This window comes from Ursus maritimus, unplaced genomic scaffold (genome assembly GCF_017311325.1).
Source record: "Ursus maritimus isolate PB19 unplaced genomic scaffold, ASM1731132v1 scaffold_8, whole genome shotgun sequence".
Lineage (NCBI taxonomy): Eukaryota > Metazoa > Chordata > Mammalia > Carnivora > Ursidae > Ursus > Ursus maritimus.
The window spans coordinates 14,705,540-14,723,415 of record NW_024426996.1 but is presented as its reverse complement, the minus strand read 5'-3'; the positions used below and the strand labels follow the sequence as shown (position 1 = coordinate 14,723,415).

Genomic DNA, 17,876 nt, shown 5'->3' with positions numbered 1-17,876 from the left:
GTTTTATATCACACCTTTATTTAAAGTCATAAATCATATATGGTTTGAGATAATACTGTATTACCTTAATATTAAGTAAAAGCCCAGACTGTAGTAATATATTAGTTGCAAAAGTTTATTAGAAAGTAAGTGTGGTTATTTCAAAGAGGTAAGAAGGATTAAGAATATCTATCTGCATTAGATGGATATAATAATCCATACCTCTAGTTTTTATTTACTTTACTTTGATTATTCCTAATTTTCATGTTTAAGCTTAGAAAAAATAGGACATTCACTAAATTAGAGGATGTTTTCTTTATTTATTCAAATACATTTTTGGCAAATCGTTTATCTGTTCCTTAATAATGTGGCTCCTTGGCAAGTTTACATCTATATCCTTTTCATCCTAACTGAAATTTCTCATGTCTTCAGAGGGAAAAGAAAAAGGGGCTCTTTTAGCAGTCTGATCTGGCATTAATTGGAGATAATATACTTGAGGTCTAGCAATTTCAAACAAATACAGTGTGCCTCTCTTTAATATCACCCAGGTCCAGGGAACTCTGGCCAAGAACTCTAGATAAAGGACTTCACAGGCCTTGCTCAAAGAAACTGTTGCCATTTGAAATAGAATGGAAGAAAAAAGGTAAAAAGAATATATCTAAAAGAAGTAGGCTTAAGGAAAGAACTTGTATTATATGAAAATTCTACTGGTACGAAACTTCAGTAATCAAGAGTATAGCATGCCCTAGTTGGGGCTTGGGGTTGAGGGGGGAGTCAGTAACTAAATATCTTTAAAAAAAAACCCAGGACTTCTAAGAAAGCGTAACTTTACCATAAGTTATTGTTGAAAGAAACAAAATCTGAACGAAATACAAAGTGACTGATACCTCTTTTATGATTGTTGGACTAAAGAAAATAATGGACCTCATATATTTACTGTTAACTTGAAATTTGTCATGGGCTGAAGAATTTTTAGTAAGACTATATGTCAATATATAGCTTATGAAATAGGTTTTAATCATAACACTGTAATAGAAATTGAGTGTGTAATAGTGTGTGTTTATAATTAAACTATTCACACAAAACCAAATATTTTATAAATGATCCTTTGGATATTAAAAATCATCAAATTAATTAATGGAAAAGCAACAGTATATATGTATTTTGCCAATACTTTAATAATCAAGAAACTATACTGTGATATCATCTGGATCATATCAATAGCTAAGAAACCCACACAATGTTTCTCAAAATGCAAAGACCATTTTAATGCAGGCAAATAGCTAAAACTTCAGGCATTACTAACAATTTCATAAGATTTCCCAATTTGTCAAGGTGTTTTACTATTTTTGCTGTAGGTTCAGATTAAAAAGTTCTGGGGGAGAGGAATAATGTTGATTATGATGATAGAGTATTATCAAATAATTTTTCAGCCTCAAAGAAATTTAATAGAAAGTACTCTGAATAATTATAAGGGAAAGTCAAGGGAACTTATGATTGCTTTTTTTTATGTCTCTGAAGAATCTTGGAAGAAGTCAATTAGCATATACTACACTTTGATATTACTTCCAGTAAATGCTGGAATCATTTCAACATGCTAAAATATTGGTATGATTCTTCTCTCCATAAATACTCCATCAACCCCGAAACTTGTATCTGATCATCATGGTTAGCGAAGTTAATTCAATGCTCTGATCTCTCGATTGTTGGTGGGAAGCTCTAATCATAAAATTATAATTACTTCATGTAAAGATTAATGAAACAATTCCACTCAAAAACATGAGTTCATGTAATCCATTGTTTAATAGGGAAACTACAGTTTAATTTTCAAATGTGGTCATGACTTAAGACATTAAATTATAATTAATTATGGGTAAAATGAACTAAGGATTTAAATCTAAATGGAAACGTTTCCAGAAAGATGGCAGTTCTCCTAATATGTTTTACCTGGGAATCATTTACTCATGCTTAAGTAAAATTTAACTTAAGCGAGATGTTTTCCACTGTAAATGTCTTAATGTAACTTTTCCATTGACTTTTAGGTCTGTATGCAGGCTTATTATCATATTATGTCAGTAGGATATCAAAGACCATTATTTTATACGATTATCACTGAGATAAAGGAATACCAAATACAAATCCTTATCACAATCTAAATTTTTGTGTTAGAGTTAATTCAATTCCTAGGAGCACTTTCATCAAGGATATGTACTTTATGTATTGATTTTAGCACAAATTACTTTCAGTTCCAAATATTTTCCTGAAACAGACATAGTAAAAGGGAAAAAAGACCTCCAAGAAAACAATCATTGGAAGAATAGCAAATTATCAATATGATGATATTATCTTTATTTGCCTTTTTTTCTGAAGGGTATTTTGGGTTAGAAAATGTTTTGACTTTTTCTAATTTTATTTTCTAATTTTTCTAATTTTACTGCTAAAATAGGAGAAAAGTAATCCTGATAAATGTCTGAAGAGCTATATTAGATCTCAGAGAACCATGCCACATGGAAATCAAGTGACCTGTAACAACATCACATGGAAATGAGATATTTTGTGACTTTTTATCTTCCACTAACTAGTGCATTATAAAGATGTAGCTGTGCATTTCATTTTGAGTACTGATTGAGAAGTTCCTTTTTTTTTTTTTTTTTGGTCTGAAATATATTATACCCCAAAGAAAAAAGCACATATACACATATACATACACACATTTCCACTTTTATATGAAATCAGTACATTTAAATATGAATGTGAATTATTATATTGTTCAAATCAACTACCTTGGATATATAATTTCTCCTCAAAATGTAAATAATTTATAATAAAATAAATGTAAAATGAACTATTATCATCTTAATATCAATATAAAATTGAGATATTTTATATGCTTTTTTTTATATCTTCAAAATCTAGTGTGCATTTTGCACATAAAATACATCTCAATTCAGACTAGTCATAATTTAAGCACTGAATAGCCACATGTGGTTAGTGGCTACCTACTGGACAGCATAGTTCTTTTTTTTTTTTTTTTTGAAGATTTTATTTATTTATTTGACAGAGAGAGACACAGCCAGCAAGAGAGGGAACACAAGCAGGGGGAGTGGGAGAGGAGGAAGCAGGCTCCCAGTGAAGTAGGGAGCCCGATGTGGGGCTCAAACCCAGGACCCTGGGATCAAGCCCTGGGCCAAAGGCAGACACTTAACAACTGAGCCACTCAGGCGCCCCTGGACAGTATAGTTCTAGAAGATGTCATTACTCTTGCTTTACTATTGGAATTGAGAGGTTACCTTACTAATATCCAGCAGAATAAATAAATGCCTACATAAATGAGTGCTCATGGTGGTATAAACTTTTCATTGAGCCTACTAAATAACAACCATAACCTTTTTTACATAATAAAAGAGTTCCTTAATAGCTTTCTTATTAATCAGATACAATATTTAATAGAGTTATGGACCACATATTTATTGCCAGTTTCTAAAAAATTTCATATATAATAAATATACTGAACTCAATCTTCCATTATTGCTGTTAAAGTTGGCAACTACTGTACTTAGATTTGCATGATGTGTGTTAGCAGGGTCTTTCTATATGTATAAAAGTATATTCTCTATTAATATGTAAACTTCATTACCTATATAATACAGACACTAACATGTGACTTTGTTAGAGAATGAACTTTTGGTCATTTTGGAAATATGCCAGCTCATTTAATAGCTCTAAATCACAGATATCTCTCTAAGAAATTTCTGATGGTGTTTAGTACAGGACTTAGTGGTAGAACTTGAATAAACACTACTTCTTAAAATTCTAAATTTCATTGGAAAAGCAATTATCTGGGTCTCAGTCATATCTCCAAGTCAAGTAAAGGAAGCCTATTTTAAACCCAGCTGATCTCTGGCAATTTGAATAATAATTATGATTGTTAAATGTGGAAGTTCATGTTTTAAGGAGGATATGTTATATTGACCTATTTAAGACTGGATAGTGTCAAGAGTAATTCAAATCAACGAAACTCTAGACAGAAGCTGAGGATGTCAGCAAGGAGAGAAATTATTATGCCTAAATGTTGTAGAAGCATAAAATGGTTTTAGAAAAAAAGATGGAAAATACTTGCAAATAGTGACTTCTTTTGCTATTTATAAAGATAAAGATATTTTAATAATTTGGGATTTGGTGACCTCTCTTATTTACGAAAAAAAATAGCATTGCTATTTTGAGTAACAGACAAGAAAATAATTTAAGGAAAAAAAGCCCATTGAAAATTTAATTAAAACGAATTATTGCAGTAGGTAGTGTTCAGTGCTGGTCAGATTATATAAATCATCACTTTGCTTTTTAATCACAATTATACCACTTACCCAACTTTTTGCTTCTATCTTTACTCTCCTGGTAAAATCATTATGTGTTTAAAGGGAGAGAGAACAAAACAGGTAAAGCTGCAGCAAAAGGTACAAGGATACAGTCCCTTCCTGGAAAGAGGATTTTGTGGCGAACCATTTCTCCCATAATGCATCCCACAGACCATATATCCACTAGAACAGGAGAGAGGGAAGTGAAGAAAAGGGAGGAAAGTAAAGTTAACTAAGATAATTGATCTCTGAAGGAGGAGGAAAAAGAACAGTTTGATTAGAAGGTACAATTTTTGTCTCCCACCAAAAGTTACCCCCAAATAAAAACCAGCACTGTAATATTACATTAACAATGTTTAGTATGAGAACTCAGATTAATTTTTAGAAATTTTTTTATGGGTACCTTAGATTGCCTCTGTAGTGCCATAAAAGGGGTGACATGGAAAAACAGAAGCTACACCAAAAGCATCTCCATAGCCCGTGGCGGCTAAAAGCCGTCAGGGGTTTTTTGACCATTTACTGGATGCAGTGAAAATAATCTTAATCAGCCTGGAGGGGTGGCTGTTTCCATTTTTTATTCCACTCAGTTACGTGGAATAGGGCAACAAGAGACCACTCTTTTGTTCCCTGTGTTTTTGTTTGTTTGGTTGGTTGGCTGGTTGGTTCAAAACAAGGCACATGCAAGCAAATCCAGGCAGCTAGGAAAGAGCTGGAACCGTGGTTTAAAGGCAGAGTATTGGAATCCCTGGTGTTCAGAACTTAGTTTTTCCTTCAGAAGTTATTCTTGTAAATAAACATCAGTTTTAGTTTCTATTTGAAGTATTTCAAGAATAAAGGTATGATCAATTAGCACATGGATAAAGGAGTCGTCTGGAAGTAAAGTGAAAAAAAGTATTAAAGGTGTTTTAAAATTGTTTTGTTTATTTCTCAATTGTTATACTTGTTAAGCAAACATGCTTCACCTTCTCTTACCAATCTTCACCCTCTTCCAACTTGCTTTTTAGTAAGGACCAAGGGAACTTTGGGGCAAACACATTAGGCCGAAATGCTCCTTGGGGGAAGGAAGGCAGGGTTAGGTGCACAGGATAGCCGGGCATGCCTGACGTAGGAACAAGCGGGTCTTTCTGCATGATAACCTTCCTCTCACAGGCAAGAGGGCAGCACAAGGGTGCTGGCTATACCTTCAAAGATCTAGAGAAGTGAAAAAACTAAGGCAGTAACTTGCAACCTTTTCTGGTGAGGGAAGGAATGGGGAGGAAATTCCACGCCATTGTGCAGCAAAGATCCATAACGTCATAACAGGCAAATTCAGACCCTACCCCCAGACCTCTATAGATCCTTGATTTCTTGATTTTTTAAATTGGTTCCCCTTTGATTTTTTACAAATAACTGGTGAGAAATATATACAAATATCTTCTTCTCCAAATACGTTAGATGTGGTATTACACCTTGGGAAGAGGACTAGATTTGCCTCTTCTAAATTAAAAGGTAACAGAATCCTGCCATCGCTCACCAAAGTGAGCCTGACCTTCCTAAGAGCTGACTTCTCCCTTTCCTCTGCACAAATGCACAGAAGTACTGGCCTTCTTCTAATCTGAAAGTACACAAAGAAAGTTTTTAAAACTTTGGTGGCCAGGGAATTTTCATAAAGGTACCATGTAGCACCTGCACATAAAAATACATGAATAATTATTTTTATAAAATTTATAAAAATAGACTGTTAGGAATTAAATAGAATAAAACATAACATAACCATGTAAGATACATTGAGCACATATATACAATCCTAATTTAAGACAATTTTAATTCTAAAACTTAGTGAATATATTTTTTAATATGCTACATTACTTGCTAGAGGTATTCTTTTCAAAATACTGTATGGCAACGCATTCCAATAGCTGAATGAGCTGAAATAAAATGTCAATAATAAAGCCAAATTGCAATACATTTTGAAGATCCTTTCTACCTTTTCTTTTAAAGTGTTCATGAATACTAGATTTTTTTAAATGAAAGCAGCAATATAAAATTTAGTATTTTCTCCATGATTTGGAATTTATAAAAATTTACCAGTTAATTGCTATCCTAAATATTACTCACAGGGCATTTTCAAGCATTAAAGTAACTCTGATCTAACTTGAACAATCTGGATTATTCTAAATTGACTATTCTTTGAGCACTTGTAAGATTCTTGCTCCAAGGATTTCCGACATCTTTCTGTCTTTTCCTATGACTGGAGCCATCAATCTAAGATAGCCATAAAGCCAAATGGCTAAATGCAGCAGATGGACTACTGCCTGTTTTCATACTCACTCTGAGCTAAGCTGCAACCCAAACAGCAATTTGTCTCAATATCTACAGCATGTGTGTGAATCAATATCTGCTTGACTGCTTAATCAGATTGCATCCACAGTTCTTTTTGCCCATAACATGTCAGTGTTCTTGTGGCAAAGCTTACTTTTCAGAAACATCCTTCACATTTTTAATGAGTGATTCTTCCTAGTAGTATTTTTAAAAACCTTCTGAATATGAAAGCTGGCAGCCCTATTAAAAATATATATATTCATATACATGAATGAGAACATTGCCCTTGGCCATCTAAAATGCACACACATTTTCTTCATGGTTTCTGTGGCTGCTATGCAGAGGCCTCCTTACCGTTCTCCTTGTAGCCCATTCCCAGAATAACCTCGGGGGCTCTATAATAACGTGTAACCACATAAGGAGTCATCATGAAGCTTGTGCCTGCCGTCCTGGCCAGTCCAAAGTCGAGGATTTTCAACGTACAATCAGACTTGACTACAATGTTACTTGGTTTTAAATCCTGACGGTAGGAACAAGAGAAGAAATTAAAAGCCAGCAGCAAATGGAACATATGCTTTCTATCTGTTCAGTCAATATGCAGCCTTGCAATAGTACTGATAGGCCCCCCCCCTTGACTGCAAAGCCCTATATGAAGCAAATGAATACTGCCCCAAAGAAGTTTACAATTGGTTTTTTGATATTTTAAAGAAATCTTTGAAAACTTTTTAAACCCAGAAGAGAATTGTACTATCAATTTTATAATTTAGGCTCATCTTGGGAAGAGGTTTTAGAATAAATAACATGTCATTTATTGTCATCTGTTAGGTTTTTTCTTGTGGCAACATAAACCTTTCAGCTTATTTTTCATTTCTAGGCCTGACAGAAGAGCAGATCAGGGCAGCTGTCTTTATGCTGCCAGAAACAAACTGTGGAAACAAACAGTCTTATTTCAGCTGCACATATGACCTCTGCCAATCAAGGGGCTAGAAAACATGAGGCTTCTCAGAAGGTGACTCTCAATGAGCTGAAATAAAATGTCAAACAAAATCAGCTACAGTATAGCTAAAATTTTCTTCTATACATTAGTGAACTTTGTGCTAATTCTATTGTAACAGAAATGAGGAAGTACATTATATTCAACCTACCCTTCCTACATAAAGAAAATAACCTACAGTTGCTCTTTCCCTTCTCCAAAAACATCTTAATTATAATTCTGGAGTAGGTATTCTTACCCTGTGAATAATTCCAGCAGAGTGAAGGTGCTTGATGCCACACAACATTTGGTACAGCAGGTAAGACATTCGCTCGTGGTCTAATTCCATCTGAATCACCTGACACAAGTTGGCATCCATCAGTTCCATTACTAAGTAACTGGAAGGTAAATCCACAAGGTTAGTTTCAAATCACAAGATCTGTGAAGTCCTTCAAAGAGGTCAGAATCCCCTCCTAAATCTGTAAGTCTTCCAAACTTCCCAGTTCTACCTTTGACTAAATTAAGAATATGAAAAACTTCCAAGTATTGCACACATGTTAGCCATGGTAACTCTACCACAAGGTTACTAACAGAAGCAGTATTTATTAGTGGGTGGTTCCCGGCCATATATTTTCTTTTTTTCCCCCACCCATATATTTTCTACTTCCATCTTGTCCTCGCTTTTCCCTGAATTCCCTGAATTCTTTCTTGAGTATTATGATTACAAATAAGAAAAAAAAATCAGAGTAGCATCTTCCATTAAATGCAATGTATCTGTGTCAAATAAGACAACGTACTAGGATTCACTTCCTCTCCTCTGTTATCGTCACTATATTTCTAGATAGATTCTTTTTGCACAAAATCAAAGGCACCACAGAAATAGAAATAAAGATTTTAAAATGATTTTTAACATGTCCCTCTTATAATTTATTTCTCAAAGTGAATAGACTCATTCTGGAAAGCTCACAGAGTCAGTTGATAATAAGAAATACATAATAAATAATAAATCCTCTCTGATTGAACTAGGAAGATTGTACAATAAAGCACAAGAACCAGAAAGCCAGAAAGAAGCAGAAGTGTCTTTCCAGGAAATAACACCAGAAACAGGACCTTCTATCCTATCACTGGATCTCATTCATTTGCTGTAAGTTCTTATCTCCCTTTAATCTCTACAAGGGATTTCATTCATTGATTTTGTCAATCTCCCTTGAGTTATTTGAGTGCTATGCTCTCCCTTCCTTCATGAGTTTTGTTACTTACACATCTTGGAACTCCTCCAGTGTTTTCTGGGGTGTGAAGACATTTAATAAACTAATAATCTGGAAAAGAAACAGTGGAAGAGATGGAGGAAGGAGAGAAAGAAAAAGGGAGAGAAAGAATTATTTAAAAAGCATATTTAAACAAGTATTTAACCCAACTCAAAGTCATACACTAGTGCTGCGGTAGAAATAGAAAAGTTGGAAAAAAATTTCTAGAACTGTCTCACAGAACATAGACAAATGTATTTGGAAAGGACACACAATATATGTCTTCAGGTTAAATATAATTAAAAAGTTCAAATTCTTAGGCAGAAGGAAGAGTGAGAGAACATATTAATTGAGATATTGCTTCAGAGTGTGATCCTCCTTGGTAGAATACAGAGTTGTAATGTAATTAACAAGCAAAAAAAGAAGAGCCATGTAAGAAAAATGGGAATGGGCAGCAGCAAAACACCCAACAAGATGTAGCAAGGTCATGTTTTTTCCTCCAAATGAACAAACTGGTGCTCTAATTTAAGATTTTTTTGTGTGTGTTGCTACTTTAGTTTTTTGGCTTTTATTTCACACACAAATATTATTTAAACTAATGCTATAATGATATGCTACAATGATATAATGATATCAATAATGACTTTAGTGGAAAATGTATTTAAAAAGGTATTGAAAATTCTGTTTCTTAATTTTTTTGTTTCCTGCTTTGGTTATTTTATATTTTATATAATAGGTAGCAAAGTTTACCTCTAGCATAAGTAAATTAAAAAAAAAAACACTTTATCACATTACCAAATACATTGCATACATAAACAATTCAAAATGTTCTTTCAGCTAAATATTCCCTACTAATGTCCAAGTAGGAAATAAAAATTTAAAAATATGGATAACAATCTTCTACTCACAGGATAGATGCAACAATTTCACAAAAACTGGGTAAGTACAAGTTTCAGGTTTAAACATCTTTAAACTATGAATTAATAAATTTTATAAGTGGTATGGAAACATATGAGGTGATTTTAAATATCTGAGAAATACAGTCAAGTCTAGGGAATGCTTTAGGCCACATGTAACTTTCATTTGTTGAGGAATTATTGACTAAAAAAATCAAAATACCATGCAACATTTATATATATATATATACATATATATGATATATACACAAGTGTATATATGGCAATAGCTATAACATATTAAGAAAACCATGATTAACTCTTCTAAGCAACCTCAGGTATGGAATATGCATATAGAAATAAAATTTTCAAACTATCTTTAAAACTTGTCATTAAAGTGTCTTACTCTGTATACTGATAGTGTGTGTTGAAAAACGTCTATGTGATACATCTTTCATTGTACATATATCACACATATTTAGTGGGCCTGTTTTCCCAGTATTTCATCAATCTTGTGAAGTAATCCATTCTGATATTTGTTCAAACAAAACCATCAGAGACTGTGTGCAGGGCACGCACACACACCCCATACACAAACAACCCTTAAACACGGAAAAATGCTAACCTGTATCACCTGGAAAATAAATAATCTAGGTATTCTAAAATTAATTTAGAAAATAGCATTATAATTTTGAGTAAATCAAGATTATTTTAAAAGGTAAATTCTCCACTATGTATTCTTACCTTTCCATTTCCTATTCCCTTGTTTTATCACCTTCATCTTCTTTGATTTCCCTCTGTTCTTTCGTTGCTCCCTTGCAAATTCTAATTCCTTCTACTAACCAATTGAAAACTGTGTCTTTAGAAACAGCATCACAGGTATTTTCATTTTGGTTCAACAATTTCATGCAGGAATCTGATTCGATTCCTTTATTCCAGCATCTTAAAATGCAGATGTGAATCAATGTTTGTCCTGGCCCCACAATTACATTAGCTATCACTTCCTAGAATTAGGCATTCATTTTCTAAATGGATTCTCTTCTCTATTATTAAAGATTTAGTTGGGATTACTTCATTGTTTTACTTTACTTTCCACAGCATTTACAGAGTTCTGCACTCTGACTGCTTGCTTTAACTTGGTATTACAAGTACTAATGTGGAAATTACATTTGGTTCTAAGTGAACTTCCTCTCTGTTGACAAGGTCCAGAAATTTATTTCCGTAGACATACACACATGCCATGGACATACACACATAACGGGGGGAGGGTAGCAGGTAGAAAGTCATTTACAGATAATCCTTTCAATTGGGAACTTTTTTCAGGTATCATAAATGTGAACTCCACCTTCCAGTTGAGAACAGGGAGCATGATTCCCTCAAATTCACCAAGTACGTGGGAATTTCTCTACAATGTGTTTATTGCATTATGGGGGTTGGAAGGAAGACTAGGGAAACATAAATATATGAAAACACTATCAAAATTTCCCATACAGTTGCTTCATTGCTTGCATCTATCCATTTTCCATTGCCCATGGGATTTCTCATCCTCTCTGCTATCATAAAAATAGATTGCATTGGCCATGTGGTTAATCTTGTTCCTGCCTTTATTTAACATACTGAAAGAACAAATTGCTTTAGTAGAATGACTTTTCTTATGAATCATCCTTTCCATCATTTATGTATTCTTTTTTAGAAGTACCATGTTCCTCGCATGGGTTCCTTAGAGATGGGTACATACTACATAAAATTTGCCTCTTTAGTGAAACCCTTCTTGCTCAATCTATTTTTTAAAAAGTAAGCCCATCCACCCAGCACTGACCAGAACAATTTTCCTTCTTCACTTTGTTTTCCCTAATAGTGCTTGTCACCATCTGACGTTCTCTGCATTTGCCTCTCTTTTTCGGATGGTCTTTTTCTCTCATGAGTACAACATGAGCTCCACATGGGCAGGGATTTGCTTCTGTTATCTCCACTACTGTAATCTTAGCATCTAGATCTATACATGGGGCATATTTCATTTATTTAACAAATATGTATCAAATGGCTGAATAGCAAAGTCATTGGAGTAATAGAAGAAAAGAGAAACACTGTCCCTGGAGAAACAATCCACATACTTGTATTTCAAATATCTTCCAACTAAACTCTCATACATACATTTGCTTCTTCTTAGCGAGAAATGGTTAGGCTAATGACAAATTCACTTGTTTATAAAACTGCACTGGTAAGTTCATATATCCTGTGTGACTTTCATGCTTAAGAAAAACTTTGCAGGGAGTTATGAGAGCTATTGTTATAGTTTTATTATAATGATTTATCATTGATTTTCATCATATATTTATATGTAACAAATTATATGCACTATATAAATTCTTTATTAATAATAGTTATTATTAAAACAATGAATGATCTCGCATGTAGCCTTACTAAGAAGAATGGGAGCATAAAAAGAATTCTAGAAGCCTTAGTCTGCAGTGGAAGAAGCTTATACTCTGAAGTTGCAGAAAGTCCTACAGTGGTATACCCTACTTAGTTCCCATGACAAACGCTCTTGATGATCCTGTCCTGAAGCGCTTTGCAGATACGTTCCTGCATATATGCCCAACCTGACCAAAAAACATGATGCTGAAGCATGGTGAACAACTGAAGGCCACTGCCAGACTACAGCTAAAAAACAAAGGAGATAAAAATTTTCACCTGTTAATAATTAAATCTAAATTATAAAGAAATATAGTGTTCTGTAGGATACTTGGGGCTTCGTATTTGTTTGCTTTTTATTACTTTGGAAAAAGTATGGAGCTCTCTGGTTAATTTGGAGCAAGATAACCAAATATGGTTAATTTCATAGCAGGAAATATCTATCAAATTTATCACCTCTTACACCATATGGTTTTTAGATGATTTTTAAGCAGAAAGCTGTCATGAGGACAATGAAATCAAATGTAGCATATGGAAGGATAAACAATCTTAACAGGCAGAAATGACAAAGTAAAGAAAGCCCTTCCTACTCAAGTTGGCACGAAGATTTTCTTTCTCCAATCTCACGACCTCCCACTGCCAGAAGTTTAAAAATAACAACTCACGTTTTTATGGTTCACACACTTCATGAGGACCAGCTCCCGGTAAGCTCTCTTGGCATGCGTTTGGTTCTGAAAGGGTCTGCTGAGCTTCTTAATGGCCACATTTCTGTCAAGAACAGCATCGTACGCAGCACTGCAGAGATCCAAGAGCAATCCAGAATTAGGAACAAAGAAGCCCTTAGAATTTCTGCCTACTGATATGGGCAAAGGAGATGGGAAAAGAAAACTCTATTTTGGAATCCCACTCTGATATTTTCTCCTCAGGTCATATGCCAATCAAGCTGTAAATAAAGATCTAGAAGTGACTAGTATCAAACCATTCTACTTGCTAGGAAAAGCAAAAAAGAAGAGCATCTTGCCAAAAACCCCAGCGTGGAATTGGCTCCTTGAGTGGAAGACAAAAGAAGAAAAGAAAAGTGCTCTACCTTCTATCGGTCCAGCCATGTGAATGTGGCAAGTCATTTAATCTACCTGAGCTTGAATTTCCCATCTAATAATATGCGATATTTGGGTTTTCTCTAGCTATAAAACTCCATTGTTTTGGTTATTTTAAGTGAACATTATTCTTTCCCATTCACAGGGACCAGATTTTAAGGTATGACATTCATTGCCATGAATGTACAGGTTGGTTGATGCTAAAGTATGCACATTAACAATAACAAAGCTCAAAATAAGGAATGCAGTCAGAGGTTTTTGGGAGCATAAACAACTGCATTCAAATACAAAGACAGAAATGAATGCTACTAACATTTGAAGCTTTCAAACTATTTGAGAGTGAAAATTTACCATGCTTTGAAAAGCAATCCATATACAGCACTGTTTCTCCCACACTCAGAATACATGGGTCTGGGGATCAAAGAAGGAAGTGAGTCTCCTCTACGTATTATACCTAATGACTCATTCACAGATTTTCTGCACCCCATCCCTGCAGCTTCAGATGGCATTGGATTTTGTCTTAATTGCCAGGAAGGAATGCAGCAATCATTGTCCCCTACAATTGATCTATTGACTTGGAAGTGACATTAACCATTCAGTGTTAATGTGACTAAACTAAAAGATAAAAAGGGGGGTTACTGTATTGTAAGATAATGATACACTAGCAGGATAAGGTTGGATAAGGTCTTATAGTTCATGTGGTCCCTGCCTCCATTTAATACTAATTCTTCCATTTAATATTCATTCTCCTCTAAATATCTCCATAAAAAGTTTGGGCAGTCTCTGCTTGAGTATCTTCAAAAACATGACATATTACTATCGAGGCAGCTCATTCTGTTCTTGAGAGTTAGAAATGTCATCATTCTAAGAGCAAAGTTGTCTCTGCGGTTTCTACTGGCTTTCTCTGCCTGCCAGGGTAACTCTCGAAATAGAGTATTCCCTTTTCCATTATGGTAGATCCATAATATCCGAAATCCATTAAAGGACTGAGCACAATCCTTGGCCTACTCTATAAGCACCCAATAACTCTTGGCTTTTCTCATTTTTTCCCCTAAGTCTTTTCTTTCTCAAGCTAAAGATCACTAATGTCCTACCACCATTTGTCAGAATGTGATTTCAGGTCCTATTGCCATCTGGTCAGTTTCCTCTGAATATATTCCAGTCTGTTGATATCAGAAAATGTGGACCCTGAACTAAATAAACATTGCTAGTCTAGGCATGGAGTGTCACTGAAGATTAGGGTAGAGCTGTCAACTTCTTCGTTCATTCACCAGCTCCTTCATTCTGTTGACACAGTTAATACAGCTAAGTCTGTCTTGGCTTCTTTGATAACAATATCACACACTATTGACTCACAGTGAGCCTAAGTTAATTAAAAATACTGTCTTTTTAAAAACCTGTGCTGCTTTCAAACTCTTCATGTCAGCACTGATTCTTCTGTTCTTGTTAACCTACCAATGGCAGCATAGGTAAAACAAGGAGTCAAATGGGCCTATATCTTTCCCGTAGTGCCCAAGAACAACAGTGAATTTGGAAACATAGGAATAAAACTTGTTTTCTGAAGTTAAGAAATTGTATCAGGAGCAAATCGATCAGAACAGTCACCTTAAAGAGAAAGAATTTCTGAAGTGATTAAATTAGCTAAAGAAAGAGTAGCAATCAGTCATGTGGGCCTGGAAAGGAATCAGAGAGGCAAATTCTGGCACTGTCTGATTAAAGAAGTGCCTTCCACATGGGTCCAGGGACCCAGTCAGCCAGGCAGATGTTTACATCTGTATCGTGATTGGCAGAGACCATGGGCAGTTAGCATTCTGACTGGCATCTCCTGATGAGGCTGATTCTATCTTCTGTAGTCAACATTCTGATTACGTTCTCCCTCAGATTTTTTGCATGCAGGAATATTACCTATATTTGGTCAGCTTGATTATTGCATTTCTCATGAGTTAGCAAATCGGCACCTGTTTTTTTAATGTGAGCCTTTAGTGAAGGTTTGTCAGTGTGAGTTTGAGTCCCTGAGATACCAGCCAGATCCTGCAGGACGGTGGGCCAGCTTCCAACTTCATGTGGAATGGCTGAGAAAATGCCATGCTCTGGGGTTCTTGGCAGGTTCTGACCAGTGTCTCCCAGAAATGTTGTGCTTTTCTCCCACCCTCTGGCACCTCTTCCTTGAAGCTATTGTAGGCATGAATCTCAGCCCTGCTGCTTACTAGATGTGGAGCTAGGGGCAACCCACTTACACTCTCTGCTATTAGTTTCCTCACATTTGAAATGGAGATAATGGCCCGACAAGGTTATTGCAATGAGTAAAAGAGGTAATAATGTATCTATAGTGTCTCACCTAGAGTAAGTGCTTAATAAATAATGACCATTGCTATTTTTAAAATCAGTGTTCTTGTTGGAGCCATTGTGTAGTGAGGGATAAAAGAGAACTTCCTATGGCATGTGGTACAATTGGACATGTATCTACTAATCGTCAGTTTTTAATCTTTCTACTAATTACAAATCCATTTAACTATATCACTATCTTGACCACATTTTCCAAGTTTGTCCCATGATATAAAAGTTTAGGGCAAATGCCTTGTTAAAATCTAAATATGTATTATAGCCATTTGGTTTTATTACTTACACTTTAATAAGCTATCCAGTATGATTTGTTTTTAATGAACCCTTTTTTCCCAGTGGTTGCTACATCCTTTCTTAATGGTTCACAAAAGGTGTCTTTTCTAACGAATACTAAGGCCAATGTCAAGCTCAGCAGATGTTTCTTATAATCTCTTTCTTCCATTTAAAGGAATAAGAACGTGTGTCTGTCTACAGCTGAACGGAATACTGTGGTTTGGCTCCCTGAATTTCCATTTGCCACCTTGTATCATGTCTTCTTGTATGGAAGAGACCTGGGAGTTAAATGTACAATTTCCAGATGCTTTCGCAGCTAGCGCTCTGGACTCCAGTAAGGTCCTCCACACAGATGCAACTGTGAGATTTGTAAGGGAAAAGTGAGGGAGGTCGGGGCACCTGGGTGGCTCAGTGGTTGAGCGTCTGCCTTTGGCTCAGGTCATGAGCCCAGGGTCCAGGGTCCTGGGATCGGGCCCCACATCGGGCTCCCTCCTCAGCGGGAAGTCTGTTTCTTCCTCTCACCCCTGTCAACTGTGCTCTCTCTCTCTCTCTCTACTCTCTCTTTAAGAAAAAAAAAGTGAGGAAGGTCATCTGTCACATTGGTTGGCAAGCAAGGTCTCATGGAGATGTGAAATTTTCTTCTGCAAGCAGTGATACATTCTCCAAATTCCTGGGTGAGAAGAGGGGTTGAAGCAAAGGCAACAGTGGATTCCAGGTTCCAGGGCCCAGTCACCAGCATCATGGAGTAGTGAGAACAGTAATAGCAAGTGCACAGTTTCAGTTCTATGATGCCTAAATCTCAGTTACAATCATGTATTCTGGATGCTCGGTGGTTCTAGGATACTCTCAGGGTGCAAGGTTCCCTGGTGACTCAGCTCTCTAGTGTCTGGGAGTCATTCCAAGAAGCCCAGACTACAGGCCACTTCTCCAGCCTTCCAGATTTTGCAAGCACCCACTTTACCATATTAAATCTTTGCCTACTTTAAATGTTTCTGTCTCCTGCCACGAACCCTGGATGACACTACAATCACTCCCACCTTCTGTAATTCCTCAGTGATTACTGGTAGCAGTTTAGCAAATACATCTGCAAATTGGCATCAGTGGTGCTGTACAGTCACAAATTAATGTCTGAAAGATCTCCATTACTCTTGAGTCATCTTTTTTTTTTTTTAAGAGTCTTGGTTCATAGCACCTTATTTTTTTCTTTCAGTAGTTTTTTTTTCCTTTTATCATCATGCAGAAAAGAGGTAAGTCTTTATGAAGATTTCCCAGCAACTTCTAGCAACTTTCCAGCAATTTTGCTAAAAATTTTTCACAATTTCTTGACACACAGTACTAACTCATCTCCACTTCTACCAGGTTTATTTATAAAAGAAAGATATAGCCTTTTGTTGTTATGCTCCTGTCATTTAATAATGCTATAAAGTTAAGTTTACTTCCTTGAATGTATTTAGATAAACACACACACAGGGACACACACTTCTCTGCAGGCAACTCTTATTCTCAACATATTTATCAGGGTCTTTTTTTTTTTTCCTTCTAGCAATTGCAGATAACCTCTTGCACAAATATTCTTCTTTTCTTAAGTAATCATTCATTTGATAATTTTTCTTATTCCCTTTCCACTTCACATTTAAAATGTTCTTGATCATATTAACATATTTATGAGCCAAAAAAGTTTTAAAAAATTCCTAGGACTTATGAGAACCTTATTTCTTAAAATTTTTTTTAAAAATTAAAAAAAAATTTAAAAATCTTATCATTGCAGCATCTTAAATGTCTTAAGCCATAGCCCAACAGGTCAGATTCCATCCTGGGGTAAACACTGCACCCTCATGGCTCTTTTCTCGCTTTCCCACATTCTTATTTGACCTTTCCAAAAGGCCTGAATTTTAGTCAAAAGCTACCAAAAACAGTTTCTTCCCAGTGCCTTCAGATATCTCACTTTTGTGCCCAAACATTATAGTCCCTACAGATGCTATGGAGACACTGATCCC

General features: G+C 35.4%; 1 protein-coding gene across 6 annotated transcripts in view; it reads right to left on the bottom strand.

Moving 5' to 3' along the window:
* MAPK10 (mitogen-activated protein kinase 10) overlaps positions 1–17,876 on the bottom strand; it is a 575,903-nt gene that overhangs the window by 69,079 nt on the left and 488,948 nt on the right. For 4 of the 6 annotated variants that reach the window (XM_040625182.1, XM_008706163.2, XM_008706164.1 and 1 more), the window contains 5 exons: positions 12,832–12,961; positions 8,869–8,927; positions 7,868–8,006; positions 6,990–7,155; positions 4,446–4,517 (listed from right to left, as the gene is read on the bottom strand). In XM_040625182.1, coding sequence (XP_040481116.1) covers positions 4,446–4,517; positions 6,990–7,155; positions 7,868–8,006; positions 8,869–8,927; positions 12,832–12,961 — 566 coding nt within the window. The remainder of the gene's footprint in view (positions 1–4,445; positions 4,518–6,989; positions 7,156–7,867; positions 8,007–8,868; positions 8,928–12,831; positions 12,962–17,876) is intronic. The other 2 variants (XM_008706167.2, XM_008706168.2) reach the window with 1 other exon arrangement.